The sequence below is a fragment of the Onychostoma macrolepis genome, chromosome 21 (genome assembly GCF_012432095.1).
Source record: "Onychostoma macrolepis isolate SWU-2019 chromosome 21, ASM1243209v1, whole genome shotgun sequence".
In the NCBI taxonomy this organism is placed as follows: Eukaryota; Metazoa; Chordata; class Actinopteri; order Cypriniformes; family Cyprinidae; genus Onychostoma; species Onychostoma macrolepis.
In genome coordinates, this window is record NC_081175.1 from 3,224,638 (window position 1) to 3,238,497 (window position 13,860).

Here is a 13,860-nt window from a genome sequence, read left to right on the forward strand (position 1 = left end):
TAGAATGTTGTGAAAAAGTTTTTCTTGTAACTTATTTCAAAAAGTGAAACTTTCATATATTTTAGATTCATTACATGTAAAGTAAAACATTTCAAAAGATTGTTTTGTTTTAATTTTGACGATTAGAGCTTACAGCTCATGAAAGTCAAAAATCAGTATCTCAAAATATTAGAATATTTACATTTGAGTTTCAATAAATGGCCAGCCATACAGTATAAATTCTGGGTATCTCTTGTTCTTTGAAACCACAATAATGGGGAAGACTGCTGACTTGGCAATGATCCAGAAGATGAACATTGACACCCTCCACAAAGAGGGTAAGTCACAGAAGGTCACTGAAAGGTGTGGCTGTTTACAGAGTGCTGTATCAAAGCATATTAAATGCAAAGTTGACTGGAAGGAAGAATTTGGGTAGGAAAAGGTGCACAAGCAACAGGGATGACCGCAAGCTTGAGAATACTGTCAAGCAAAGATTCAAACACTTGTGAGAGCTTCACAAGGAGAGAACTGAAGCTGGAGTCAGTGCATCAAGAGTCACCACGCTCAGACGTCTTCAGGAAAAGGGCTACCAAGCCACTTCTGAACCAGAGACAATGTCAGAAGCGTCTTACCTCGGCTGTGGAGAAAAAGAACTGGACTGTTGTTCAGTGGTCCAAAGTCCTCTTTTCAGATGAAAGTAAATTTAGCATTTCATTTGGAAATCAAGGTCCCAGAGTCTGGAGGAAAACTGGAGAGGCACAAAATCCATGTTGCTTGAAGTCCAGTGTGAAGTTTCCACAGTCAGTGATGATTTGGGCTGCCATGTCATCTGCTGGTGTTGGTCCATTATGTTTTCTGAAGTCCACAGTCAACGCAGCCATCTACCAGGAAATTTTAGAGCACTTCATGCTTCCTTATGCTGACAAGCTTTATGGAGATGCTGATTTCATTTTCCAGCAGGACTTGGCACCTGCCCACACTGCCAAAGGTACCAAAAGCTGGTTCAATGACCATAGTGTTACTGTGCTTGATTGACCAGCAAACTCGCCTGACCTGAACCCCATAGAGAATCTATGGGATATTGTCAAGAGGAAGATGAGAGACACCAAACCCAACAATGCAGATGAGCTGAAGGCCACTGTCAAAGAAACCTGGGCTTCCATACCACCTCAGCAGTGCCACAAACTGATCACCTCCATGCCACGCCGCATTGAGGCAGTAATTAAAGCAAAAGCCCCTACCAAGTATTGAGTACTTATACAGTAAATGAACATACTTTCCAGAAGGCCAACAATTCACTAAAAATGTTTTTTTTATTGGTCTTATGAAGTATTCTAATTTGTTGAGATTGGTGGGTTTTTGTTAAATGTGAGCCAAAATCATCACAATTAAAAGAACCAAAGACTTAAACTACTTCAGTCTGTGTGCATTGAATTTATTTAATACACGAGTTTCACAATTTGAGTTCAATTACTGAAATAAATGAACTTTTCCACGACATTCTAATTTATTGAGATGCACCTGTATTTATTAGTCTGTTAGTAAAAGAAAGATGAAATTTAGTTGCAATAAACGCTTTAACTATAGCCTCAGAGGACTGTTTTTCTATAGTGTGTAATTGAAGGAGATATGATGATGGCACCATCTGATCTTTGCTTGACCAATCAGCGGAAAGTGGAAATCGAAAATTCAGGCTATCCATTTCTACCCCTGGGTGTAAAAACAAAAAAATCAAGTCGAATTCTTATTTTTTTTGTTGTTTTTTTTAAACTAAAAAACTAAAAAGGTGCCATTTCCTCATGTTTCTGTTTTCAATATTTAATCAAAAAACAAATGAACGCAACGTACATGGACCGATGTAGTCATTGAATGGATTTTGTACTACTTGAAAAATGATCCACAGTTTAGCCAACACTGTGTGAAGAGTTTAGAAAAAAAGTGACAAAAGTATTGGAAAAAAACAAAACTGGTCCCAGCAATTGCAAAAAGCTGTAGTCTTAATGTTTAATTTTTAATGTAAAATAGTATACAATTTTAAGAAATATTGTTACATTAATTTTTGAATCTGCCTCTGCAATCATCAAATTCGTGTATAATAATAAACAATAATAATTCATTTTTAGATTTGTTACCTGACTCTCTTATTTAGTGATGGCAGACGGGGAGCCTGAGCGATGGAAGTGGACTATCTGCCACTTGCCGTCTTTACGATGCCAGATCCGTGTCTCCTCTGACTGGGCAGTGCATGGCATTCCGTTTGTATCGAGATACTGCGTGATACGAATGTAGGCGATGCAGGCGGCGTCCTCGCCGATCAGGTGGATATGAGGGTTCAGGATAGTGGTGTGAACCGGCTTGCTGTTCTTTGACCACACTGTTAAAAAAAAAGAAATCAACTTTTCACAAAAATATCTCTAGGTTGCTATAGAGGTGATGCAATCCTAGCAGACAGGGAACGTCTAGCATGGTTCTCTCAAAGTAATGAGCAAAATATCTTCCAGTAACGTTAATAGAACGTTTGTTCACAGTTAGCAGGTCTTGAATAACGTTCTCAAAATGTTAGCATAAAAAACATCATTCATAAAACTTTTTTTTTTCTGAAACCATTTAGTTGGACATTCATCAAATGTTTTTTAAATGTTACCATTTACTACTTGTTTTGAGAAGATTCCAAATTAATTCTTATGTTTGCAAAATGAAAAAAAAAAAAAAAAATAGGAACATTTCGTTAAATTCCTCTGACATTCAGATTTTAAGCATTTGAAAAAAAAAATTTAAAAAATGTTTTGAGTGTTCAGAGAACTTAATTGGAACATTAGTAAAACATTCTTAGAATAAATTTTTGTTAGTTGGGATAGTGCTACCATGTGCTACCTCAACATATTTTTAAAGAACATATGATACGGCCAATAGAAACTGACAAAATGAAAACATGGTTTGTTGGGTAATGCACACAATCTGTTTCGATGACTGTAGTTTACCTTTGAATATGATTGGTACAACATTGAAGACCTTATTTTAGAAATCAGATACATATGCAGGATAATGTCCTGGCAGAAAATTACCCATACTGTACACTGTAAAAATATGTCACTCGATATGTCACTTGCAGTTTCATTTTTAATTCCTTGATGTTTACTAACATTTTATCAGTGAAAATTGTTTCTACACCATTTTTTTTCAGTGTATGCTAAAACACAATGCAACATATAATTTAATAAAATTAATTAAAAATAAAACACCTGTGAGAAATCAAAAAGAAAATTCATTTATATAAACTGTACACTGAATCTTTTTTTTTTTTTTACTTTTCTTAGAGTGCATAACTTCATTTATGCCTATATTCTTAAAAACACAACAACAGTGGAATTTAACAAATATTTCAGCTATTGAATCTGTTTGGACATGGCAAGTCATTTTAATCCTAGAAAAAAAGGAAACATAATTCCTTGAAAAATAACTCATCAAGGCCTCTATTACTCAACAAATGGTGATACAGTATATGAAGTAAACAAAAGAGGAACAGGCAGCAGAAAGGAGCTCCCCTGTCATCAGTGTTACATCTTCGCTGGACATTTTCATATTTTTCTTTATTGTTTTGAACAAATTAATCCCAAATAATTTTCTGGATGTCACAATTAAACACCACATCATATTCTGCTTTGACAACTTAGAAACATCACATATTTTGGATCAGACCATATCCACTATTTGCATATTTTCTGTAAACCATATAAAACGGTGTTTGACAGCAATATGAAATATAATGCTAATCACTGAAAATCTTTCTCACAATTCTGATGGTTTTGTTTCTCACAATTGTGAAAAAAAGTCCGAATTGTGAGATATAAACTCATAAATCTGAGAAATAAAGTCAAAATTGCGAGATATAAAGTCAGAATAGCAAATTCTGGGAAATAAAGTCAGAACTGCAAGTTTACATCACGCAATTGCGAGAAAAAAAGTTGCAAGTACCTTGTTTTACTTTTTAATTCAGTGTCTGAAACAGGATTCCATAGCTACTGATATTCAAGCAGCTTAAAAAAAAATCATGAGGTCAAATAGCATTAGGCAGAACCTAATTAGAATTTTGCTTTTAATACAAATTAGAATACAGCTACACGTTGCATCTTACAGTTTTCAAAGTAGAAGCGATGGAAATCCAGCCCCTCCACCAGGTTTCCCAGGGCCTCGGGCTCAAACGCCGTAACACTGGGATCACACATCTTCCTGCACACAAACGTAATATAATACATTGTATTAATATATTGATAATATATCATATTGAAGGTAGTCTTGGCATTAACTTATTGGTCTCTGAATATCTTCACATGTTGTTTTCCAGAGATAAATTCTTTATTGCATGCCAGGATGGTGATATATACCTACTTTAATTTGATGATCGATCCTAGGAAATATGAATTCTTTTGATGATAGCTGGTTGAGGAGCTCTTTAAAACATTATTTTATAATCAGCCTAGGAAGCCAGGCACACCAGCATTCAGACTGAGAGGAGAAGCAGAAATGAACAAGTTTCCTGTGAGGAACATCTGGAATGATAACTTGTTCCTGATCAGGTTGTGGCTAGAGGGGATACAGCTACGGCCAGAGACTAACAATACATCTAAATTTCTACATATTAGATTGTTTTATTAATGTCTACACCTACCCCAACCCTAAACCTACCCCTTACAATAATGCAAAAACAGTAATTATTGTTGTAGTGTGACAAAAATGATGTTATATTGATGTGCGCATGCCCAGAAGTCACAGCTGTTCTACACTGTAAAAAGTGATAAGTTGACTTAACATAAAAAAATTGAGGAAACCGTTGTCTTAAAATTTGAATCAACTTAAATGATCATTTAAAAAAATAAGTTAATTGAATTGTCAAGTTCACTTAACTTTTTTTTTTTAAATTATTTTGTACTTAATAATTTTAAGGCAACGGGTTTCCTCAATTTTTTTAAGTAAAGCAACTTTCACTTTTTACAGTGTAGCCTTAACCCTGATATGGAGGCCATCTGCAAGTTTTATGACTGCACCATCTACTGTTTCAAGAGGCTATTTGTCCTAAAATCACAATGGCTCTATAGATTCAGACCATATCAGTGCATCTCAGCCTTTTAGCCTCTTCACCATCATGAATCTTAACAAACTACAACATCTTTTTAAATCTTTGATGTGCTGAAATGAAACTTGCTGTGCATCCTCGGCACTGCTCTTCGAAGCCCTGAGAATTTGGGAAATGGCACCACCCAGCGATCAACGATTGCAATTGTTTTTTTGCCACTACTCCTACACACTTTTCACCATTTTTCACCAAATGTGATCTTCAGGTCATGCCTGACAAATCCTACCAAGTTAGCTTTTTTGTAGTCAAATGTATATGGATGCAAAAATGGTCCAGTTTTGAAGATCTCAGTTACCATGCGACTATATGGGTAAAAGAAGTAAAAAGTTTATATGCAGACAAGAGGCAAAAAGAAAATAACAATGGCTGACAAATGCGATACCGCCGGTATCATACCGCAACCATCCAGTGAACTTTATGTAATGCATTTGGACAGGGCTTCTGCCTCAGAGAGGCATTAGTTGTATTTTTTGTTGCAAGAAAAATTGCACAAAAAATACATTAAAAAAATGTAAAAAAGTAATGGCCATTCACACCAAGAACAACAACTATATTTGCATCCATGCCAACACACAACAACATTCTGTTTATTATAAGCATGCACTGCAGTCATATTGTCTGCTGCTTTAAATTATTTAGATTTAGATTGGTTGTCAATGATTTAATCACATATCATGATTACAATGATTTCATTCCACTCTGTCATTATCGGTATAGTTGTGGTGCGAATGCTATTCTCATATAATGAGAACAATTAGTAAAACTTCATAGTTATAGTGATGTGAACAGGACTTTACAGATGATAAAGAAAAAAGTGTTACAGCTGTTGCCAGTCTCCACTACAGTACATTCATATTTATAGATTAGCAAATGTGGATGGTGAAAGACGGGATGAAAAACAAACAGTCCCAAACTCACGTGTAACTCTCAAAATCTCCATTGCTGATGGCTTCAATGAGTTGCTCAGTTACTTTGATGATTTCTTGCTTCCTCACTGCAAAGATAAATATTTAGAAGTTGTTTCAGGGGATCAGAATGTGGTAAATTTATCTATATATGTGCCACTTTGAAGTTTTATTTTCCTTGAGATTGACTTATAATGTTAGTGAAGTTTAATAAAAGTACCTGCGAAATAAATAATTGCATAACCAATCATGGTAAATAAATGTAACATCAGAATGAACAATTCTGTGGTTAATTCAATAGACAATTTTTCCAAAAATTAATTTACTCACCCTCAGGCCATCCAATATATAGGTGGCTTTGTTTCTTAAGATTACTGCAATTCACTTTGAGAGTCAAAAAAGCAAATACAGGCAAGACGCAATTAATACCCGTGGCTCCTGATGATATATGGAGGTCTTATGAAGTGAAACAATCGGTCTGTGCAAGAAACTGAAGATTATTTACAACATTATTACCTGTAATATTACCTGTCCAGAGCTTCAGGCAAATGGGGAAATCTGATTAGTTTCCGTGAACTGGTTATTTTGGAAAGTTTGTTTAAATGAATTGGTTCACTAGTGTGTTTACGTAATCACGCAATGACAGCACATATCTATTATATTATTAAAGCACCCACACTGTAAAAAGTGATAAGTTGACTTAACTTAAAAAAATTGAGGAAACCCGTTGCCTTAAAATTTTTAAATGATAATTTAAAAAAATAAGTGAAGTGAATTGTCAAGTTCACTTAACTTTAAAAAAAAAAAAATATTATTTATTTAATAATTTTAAGGCAACAGGTTTCCTCAATTTTTTTAAGTTAAGTCAACTTATCACTCTTTACAGTGCAGTAACGATATGAAACGTGGATGTTTTGCATGTCTAAAGCTTTCCTGTAGCTCAAATAGTAGAGCATGGTGCTAGCAACGCCAAGATCATGGGTTCGATTCCCAGGGAAAGCAAGAGCTGATAAAATGTAAAAACTGTAACTTGAATGCAATGTAAGTCGCTTTGGATAAAAACGTCTGCTAAATGGTAAAAAAAAAATAAATAAAGTGAATAAACTCCCTTCATCAGCTCACTTTTTTACATAAACAATGCCCCTTCATTCAAGTGGGTTCACACATGCTCATATCAGCGGCTCATCGGTCGTCAGTCCGAGTCGATCTGTTTCCTCAGTTCAGTGACTGTTGGAGGAACTGGAGCACTGAATCAGTTCATTCATCACAGGATCAGATAGGCTACGCCACTATTTTGGCTCCTTTCGATTCAGAGTGACTGTCAGGTGTCCAAAAGTGAGTTTTGATTGAGTAACTTGTAGATCTCTGCTGTTTGAGTCGCGAACTGTTTCAGACGATTCAGTCTGATTTGGTGAACTGGTTCATCCAGTTCACTAAAAAGAACCGGTTCAAAAGAATGATTCGTTCGCATACCAGATCTCAAATCCGAACCATCTGACTGAAGCTCTGGATTACAGGTAATAATGTTGAAAATAATGTTCAGTTTCTTGCACAGACTGATCATGTTTCTTCATAAGACCTCAGTATATCACATCAGGAGCCATGGGTATTAATTTTGTGTTCCTTATAGGCTTTTTTTTTTTTTTCATTCTCAAAAACCGGTAGCTGTTGACATGCATTTTATGAATCACCAACTACCACAGTTTCAGCTAAAAACTGTTCTACTGAAGATGAAAGTCACCTGCATCCTGAATGTCCTGAAGGAGAGTAAATTAACAGCAAATTTAAATTTTTGAGTGAACTCTGTCTTTAATTCAAATGAGCATGTCGTTGACAGGAAGCTCCTGGTATGATGTGTCAGAAACTGGAGGAAATATGCAGTGCTCTGAATCCCTAGAAACAGAAAAAGACCAACAGACAGACAATCTCACCTCTAGTATCCTCATCCTCAATTGTGGTGTTGGTACTCTCTGACGATTCCTATAAATGACACATTGAGATTCAGGATTTTTATTGTTAGTTTCAAAGCCAAGATCAAATAAAACATGAGTTGACCGGCTGCTTTCTCTGTGCCTTCAAGAAAGAAAGAATAAGTGAAAATCAGAGGATTTCAAGTCAGCAGCTTCGGTCCTGCAACAATAAATGAGTCAGATCTCCATCAGCTTTACAAATGTGATGTAACATCAATAACAGAAAAAAAGAAAGTCCAGCTCCATGGCAGCCATGTTTTGCTCATTGTTGGGTTGCGGCCTTTAAAGGTTGCCAGTTTGTGGCAGACTGTCAACAGGACGGAGCCTGTTTCACACTCACCATCAGCTGGGTGCTGGAACTGGACTTCCTTTTCTGGAAGAGAAATGAGAAGAGGTTAGACAGGAACAAACATTATGAGATGGACAGAGGGCGATGAGAGGAACAGCTGTGATTCTGAATGCTGTATGTGAATAATTTGTTCTTGCATCAAGTCTACAACAGTCCTTCACAAGCTCAATCCACCTTATTATAATTTTTTCTCAAATGGTTTATTGTACCAACCTACCAGATCTTGTGAAAAACAAGTCTCACTGTAGTTTACAGGTGAAATGACCATTTAGCATTGCTCCCATTCAGACAAATCAGACTGGGAACTCTGGAGATTTTATTATTTCAGTCTGTTCCATACATGATAGTGAATGTATGGATTTAGAATACTTAAATAATATAATGCACAAGCTGTATGGAGAAAAGAAGTCTGTGTTTAAGACTGTGTGTGTGTGTATACATTATATATATACCAATATTTATACCAAAATATTTTGTAGCATATTTGATGAAAATATTACATTGGCCAGGATGCAAAATCAACATTTACCATATTCTATGTAATACAGTGTATTAAATGTCTTTGATTTTATTGTTGCTGTTAGTTTCTTGCTCAATTAACTATGAGTTGCAATTCTTGCTTTGATTCCAAGCAATGTATATTTAATAATGTTTGATTTGTTTATTGCACGTCTGACATTTCAACATTGTAAAGTACATAATATTCCAATATTTAATCAAAGACCGACTCTGTCCACAGAGGTCCAGATATATAATATTTGAAATTGTTGTGTTGTTCACTGTAGTGCCACCGACTGGCCGATTGACATGAGTCCTTCGGTATCAGCAGATAAGAGCTGCCACAATCGCAGTTTAGGGTAGAAATCCTTGAACATGCCAGTTTACCTTCGCAACAGAATGAGACGAGGTCCAAAGTGGATGTATGGTGCTGTGAGACAACAGACAGGCCCAGTGAGCACAGGACTTGCTTATGATATGGCAGATATTGTACGAGAAGTATGCTATTCCAGAATGAGCCGTGGTGTTTTGTTCTTGTGTTTTCAAAGAATCAGTTGTTTGAATGATTCAAAGGACTCACTCACAGATACACAAAAAGACAGTCACTTGTTGTCAAGTGGAGTCAACTGTTGTCGATAATATAATATAATATATATAATAATAATTAATTTGTTTCAGTTGACACATTAAAAATATTTAACACAATTAACACAGCATCCATTTTTTTCCTGACATCCTTTGGTTAGCATTACAGTAGTACAGTAGTAACAGTTGTTACAGTATAAATGCAGTTGCTGACAAACATGATGCAGGTGACCATGATGTTGCCTGTTATACAAAGAAAGCAGCTACGCAGTTCTATTATATTTTGCTCAATTTCACCAACAAAAATAGTTCCAATAGATCTCACAGCAGAAAAGACATAATTTGCTTCTTTTCTGAATGAGTCAACTTTTTGAACTAATTGGCTGAATGAATAACTCAATGTCTCGCTTATTAAGATTGTGACTTACCACATACTGATAGTTTAAGTAATTTAAGTTATCAGAGTATGATAATAATAATCATAATAACTTAAAAAATTATTATCATTATTTATGCAATGCTGAATCATAATATTTTTTACTATATCTACCTTTTGTAATGTATATTCAATGCTTTACTCATCTAAAACAATAATAATCTTTGAGACTAAATTTTCAGTGAAAATTGATGTGCAATTAATTTGCAATTAATTAATTAGATAAAAAATAAGCCATAATAATTGCTTGACAGCCCTAAATAAAATATATAACATAATAAATAAGATAGTGTGCAAATTATATACTTTAATCCAAAGAGTGTCCATTAAAATCATTATCTGTATCAATTATCTAAACAGTGAATATCTGATTTCCACCCTACCTTCACACCATCTGTCTTCTTGCTGATCCCGCTCTTTCCTCCTGAATGAGAGACAAAGAAAAAGAGCGAAATTGCTATAAGAAAGGGCACAAAAGCCCAGAAAAGCATCATGAGGGGCATAGCACTGCTCGGCTCTCCAGCTGGAGTTTGGCTCTGGAGGATCTGTTGACTTTCTAAAATAGGTGCTGGGAGTTTCCAGCATGCATAATCACATACTCCCACACTCCAGGAAGGCTTCGCTTTTTAAAGCTGCTCTAAACAAACAATCAGGAACAGTGAGCACAGATCAAATGTAAAAAAAAAAAAAAAATCTTGATTAAAAAGTATGAATACATGTAGATTTAACAGAAAAAGCATATAAGAATAACAAAAAACACACAAGAATTAGTCCAAAAATAGAAGATTTTGAGGATGCATTAAAAAAAAAAATATATATATATATATATATATATATTTCTTTACCTTTCTTTATTTTTATTAAAAACCTGTACCACAATTTAAATGTTCACATAATAATGGACAGAGAGAGTAACTAAACCCTAAAAGTGCACTGCTGACTCAAGCTGGTATGTTTCCGCTGGACATTATCTTAAAGCAGTTAGTGGAGAATGACCACTCTGGGTAAAAATAGACAGGATGTGATGAATGATCAAGAGTGTTTGGGAGTGATAGAATGGCTACGGCTGCTACACTTGAACAGGTGGAGCAATCTATTTTAGATCAGACATTGCTGACCTTTTACAGACTCTCACCCACACGAGGAACAGAATTCTTAAAAAAGAAAATAGTTTCCAAACAGGATCGGATTAAGGAATCGGGATGCTCCTACTATTTAAAAACATTTGCACAGACATGCATGGTGCCTACATAAAAATAAAATAAAATAAGATCGTATATCTAGCAAACGCAACTTCATTTCAACAGTGTGGCCTTATAAAGTGAAACGATCAGCCTTTACAGGAAACTGAACATTATTTATAACATTATTGGCTGTAATCAAGAAACAGGGAAGTCAGATTCGTTTCTGCAAACTAGTTCTAACCGATTTACTAGTCCATTTATGTAATCATGCAATAACGTACACCTAATATAGACAATTATATTATTAAAGCACCCAGGATTGATATGAAATCTGGATGTTTTATATGTCTAATGCATATTAAGTGAATAAACTAATCAACTCAACTTTTAACATAAACCACGAGAAACCATAAAAACGTTCACTTTTTCACGCTCTGTCCATCTCACGTTCACTCGAGCCACAAGCTGTTTCAGACGCTTCAGTCTGATTTGGTGAACTGCTTCATCCAGTTTAGCAAAAGGAAAAGGCTCAAAACTGCAAAAAATGGCTTATCTTACTTAAGTCAAATATTCTTAAAACAAGAGTATTACCCCACTGGCAGATCATTTTACTTGTTTTAAGCAAAATGCACTTCATTTAGTTTATTTCCCCCCTGGAAACAAGACTAAATATCTTAAGTCATTTTGCTTATCTAGTAAAAGTATCTTGATTTGAGAATGTTTAGATATTTTGACTAGAAACAAGACAAAAATACTAAGTAAGATAAGCCATTTTTTTGCAGTGAAATGAATTTGTGAACTAGACATCACTCCGGACCGTTTGCCTGAGGCTCTGGATTACAGGTAATAATGTTGTAAATAATGTTTAGTTTCTTGCACAGACTGATTGTTTCGCTTCATAATATCTCAATATATCATCAGGAGCCATGATATTAATTTTGTGTTGCCTGATATGCTTTTTTGACTCTCGAAGTGGCAGTAGCCAATTACTTGTATTTTATGAATCGCCAAGGAGCACTGTTTCAGCTCAAAATCTTGTACTGTTTTACTGAAGAAAAAAGTCACCTGCATCTTAAGTTCAAGTAAATTAACAGCAAATTTTCAGTTTTGGGTGAACTCTCCATTTAAGGTGCGGCTACATTTACCTTAGTAATGGCGAAATTACGTGGGCAAAATCTCAATCAGAAGGCTCATGTTTTTTGTATTTTGTACACGCTTTGCACATTTACCAATATAGAACCAATGGAAGGAATTTCATCGAAGCTTCACTAATTTACACCTGAAAAACTAAAAATATACCTAAAGAACAACTTCATCATCTTCATCTTGCAAATGCGAACTGTCCTTGGTAAGGGCCATGTAGTGTTGGGCTAGTTACTCAAAGAATGTAATAAATTACTCATTACTAGTTACTTCTTTCAAAAGTAATATAGTTACTTTACTTATTACTTTCTGGCAACAGTAATTAGTTACACTACTAGTTACTTTTTCTTTACGCCCCACAGCAGTTGTAACTGTGTATCTTCCACATAATTCTTCTAGAATGTTACTAATAACATATTTCTGCCTCATCATTTGACAAAATCCACATTGGATCGCAGTCAGAAGTTATTACAAACACTCAATAGTGATTAATAGTGACATTTAAGTAGAAGTGTAATCTCATTAATTGTCATGTGTAGCTTGAAGTAATTTTTCCGTTACCCATATGCGATTAAATTTCGTTATGTTTTTTATCAAATCACATGAATTTGTAAGAAACTGTTTAATTTTCCCAAAGTATTTTTAATTATAGTTATATAATGTACCACATGCTGATCAGAGGGATGTAATGCCAGAGTAAAGTAAAGCCACAACTTACACAACAGATCTTTTTTCCTGACAAAATCAATATAATGCAATATTTCTATCTGCTGAATCTGCTTTTCCATATTCCAAGCTTGCCTGCTGCACTGGGGACATCACATGCATGTGCGAGTCATGAAAATGATGAAAATAAATCTAGGAATTATTTGATTGAAGTAACTAAGCTGTTTTATGGATGGTAACTGTAATATTATTACTGAAATCTTATTAGTAATTAGTTACACTACTAGTTACCACCCAACACTGATCATCTTTGCGTTATGAATGGTTATATATGCTGGGATTTTAAAGCTTGGCCAGTGGCAAAGGTCTCCCATGTTTTGTCTTTAAATCCTGACACAACCAAGTGAAGTTCTAACCTGTCAAATATTTACACCAAGAATGATAACTATAAAGATAGAAATAATATCAAGTATCCATAGCAACGCTAGATTCTGTTCTGTTCATTATAAGCATGGGGTAGCTCTCAGTGAACTGGCAATGGTCCCATACACATTGCCATACGGCGACCTCTCAAATTGAAATAAACTAACATTAGACTAGACTGATCTCTCTATAGCAGAATCAGAGTTTACACAATAAGGTGCTTATATAATAAAACTTGTATGCATTATAGCTCCATCTAGGATGTGTTACGAGTTATAACATTTGTACCGTCATCTCACCACCAGAGGTCACCTGTATCACCTGTATATTGAGAACTTGGGACTTTGCATTTTACACTGGTTTCTCATTCATTTATCAGTCTCTATGTTTAGTACAAGGGTTGGACAAAATAATGTGAATGCCTAGAACATAGGAAATATTTATTTTACCACCATCTGCCTTTAATACAGCTTCCTACCCCCAGAATACATTCACAACTTTCTCACATGAATTTCATCTATCAGAAAAACTGCCAGTTTCTTCAGAGATGTTGGAGAAGGGAATCAGCTTCTCACTCTTCTATATATG

General features: G+C 35.0%; 1 protein-coding gene across 3 annotated transcripts in view; it reads right to left on the bottom strand.

The window, feature by feature from the left end:
- The window catches only part of camk2a (calcium/calmodulin-dependent protein kinase II alpha), a 56,230-nt gene that overhangs the window by 3,831 nt on the left and 38,539 nt on the right, over positions 1-13,860 (bottom strand). For 2 of the 3 annotated variants that reach the window (XM_058758051.1, XM_058758053.1), the window contains 6 exons: positions 10,240-10,280; positions 8,329-8,361; positions 7,950-7,998; positions 6,032-6,107; positions 4,115-4,209; positions 2,112-2,353 (listed from right to left, as the gene is read on the bottom strand). In XM_058758051.1, coding sequence (XP_058614034.1) covers positions 2,121-2,353; positions 4,115-4,209; positions 6,032-6,107; positions 7,950-7,998; positions 8,329-8,361; positions 10,240-10,280 — 527 coding nt within the window. In that variant the 3' untranslated portion in view covers positions 2,112-2,120. The remainder of the gene's footprint in view (positions 1-2,111; positions 2,354-4,114; positions 4,210-6,031; positions 6,108-7,949; positions 7,999-8,328; positions 8,362-10,239; positions 10,281-13,860) is intronic. The other variant, XM_058758052.1, reaches the window with a different exon arrangement.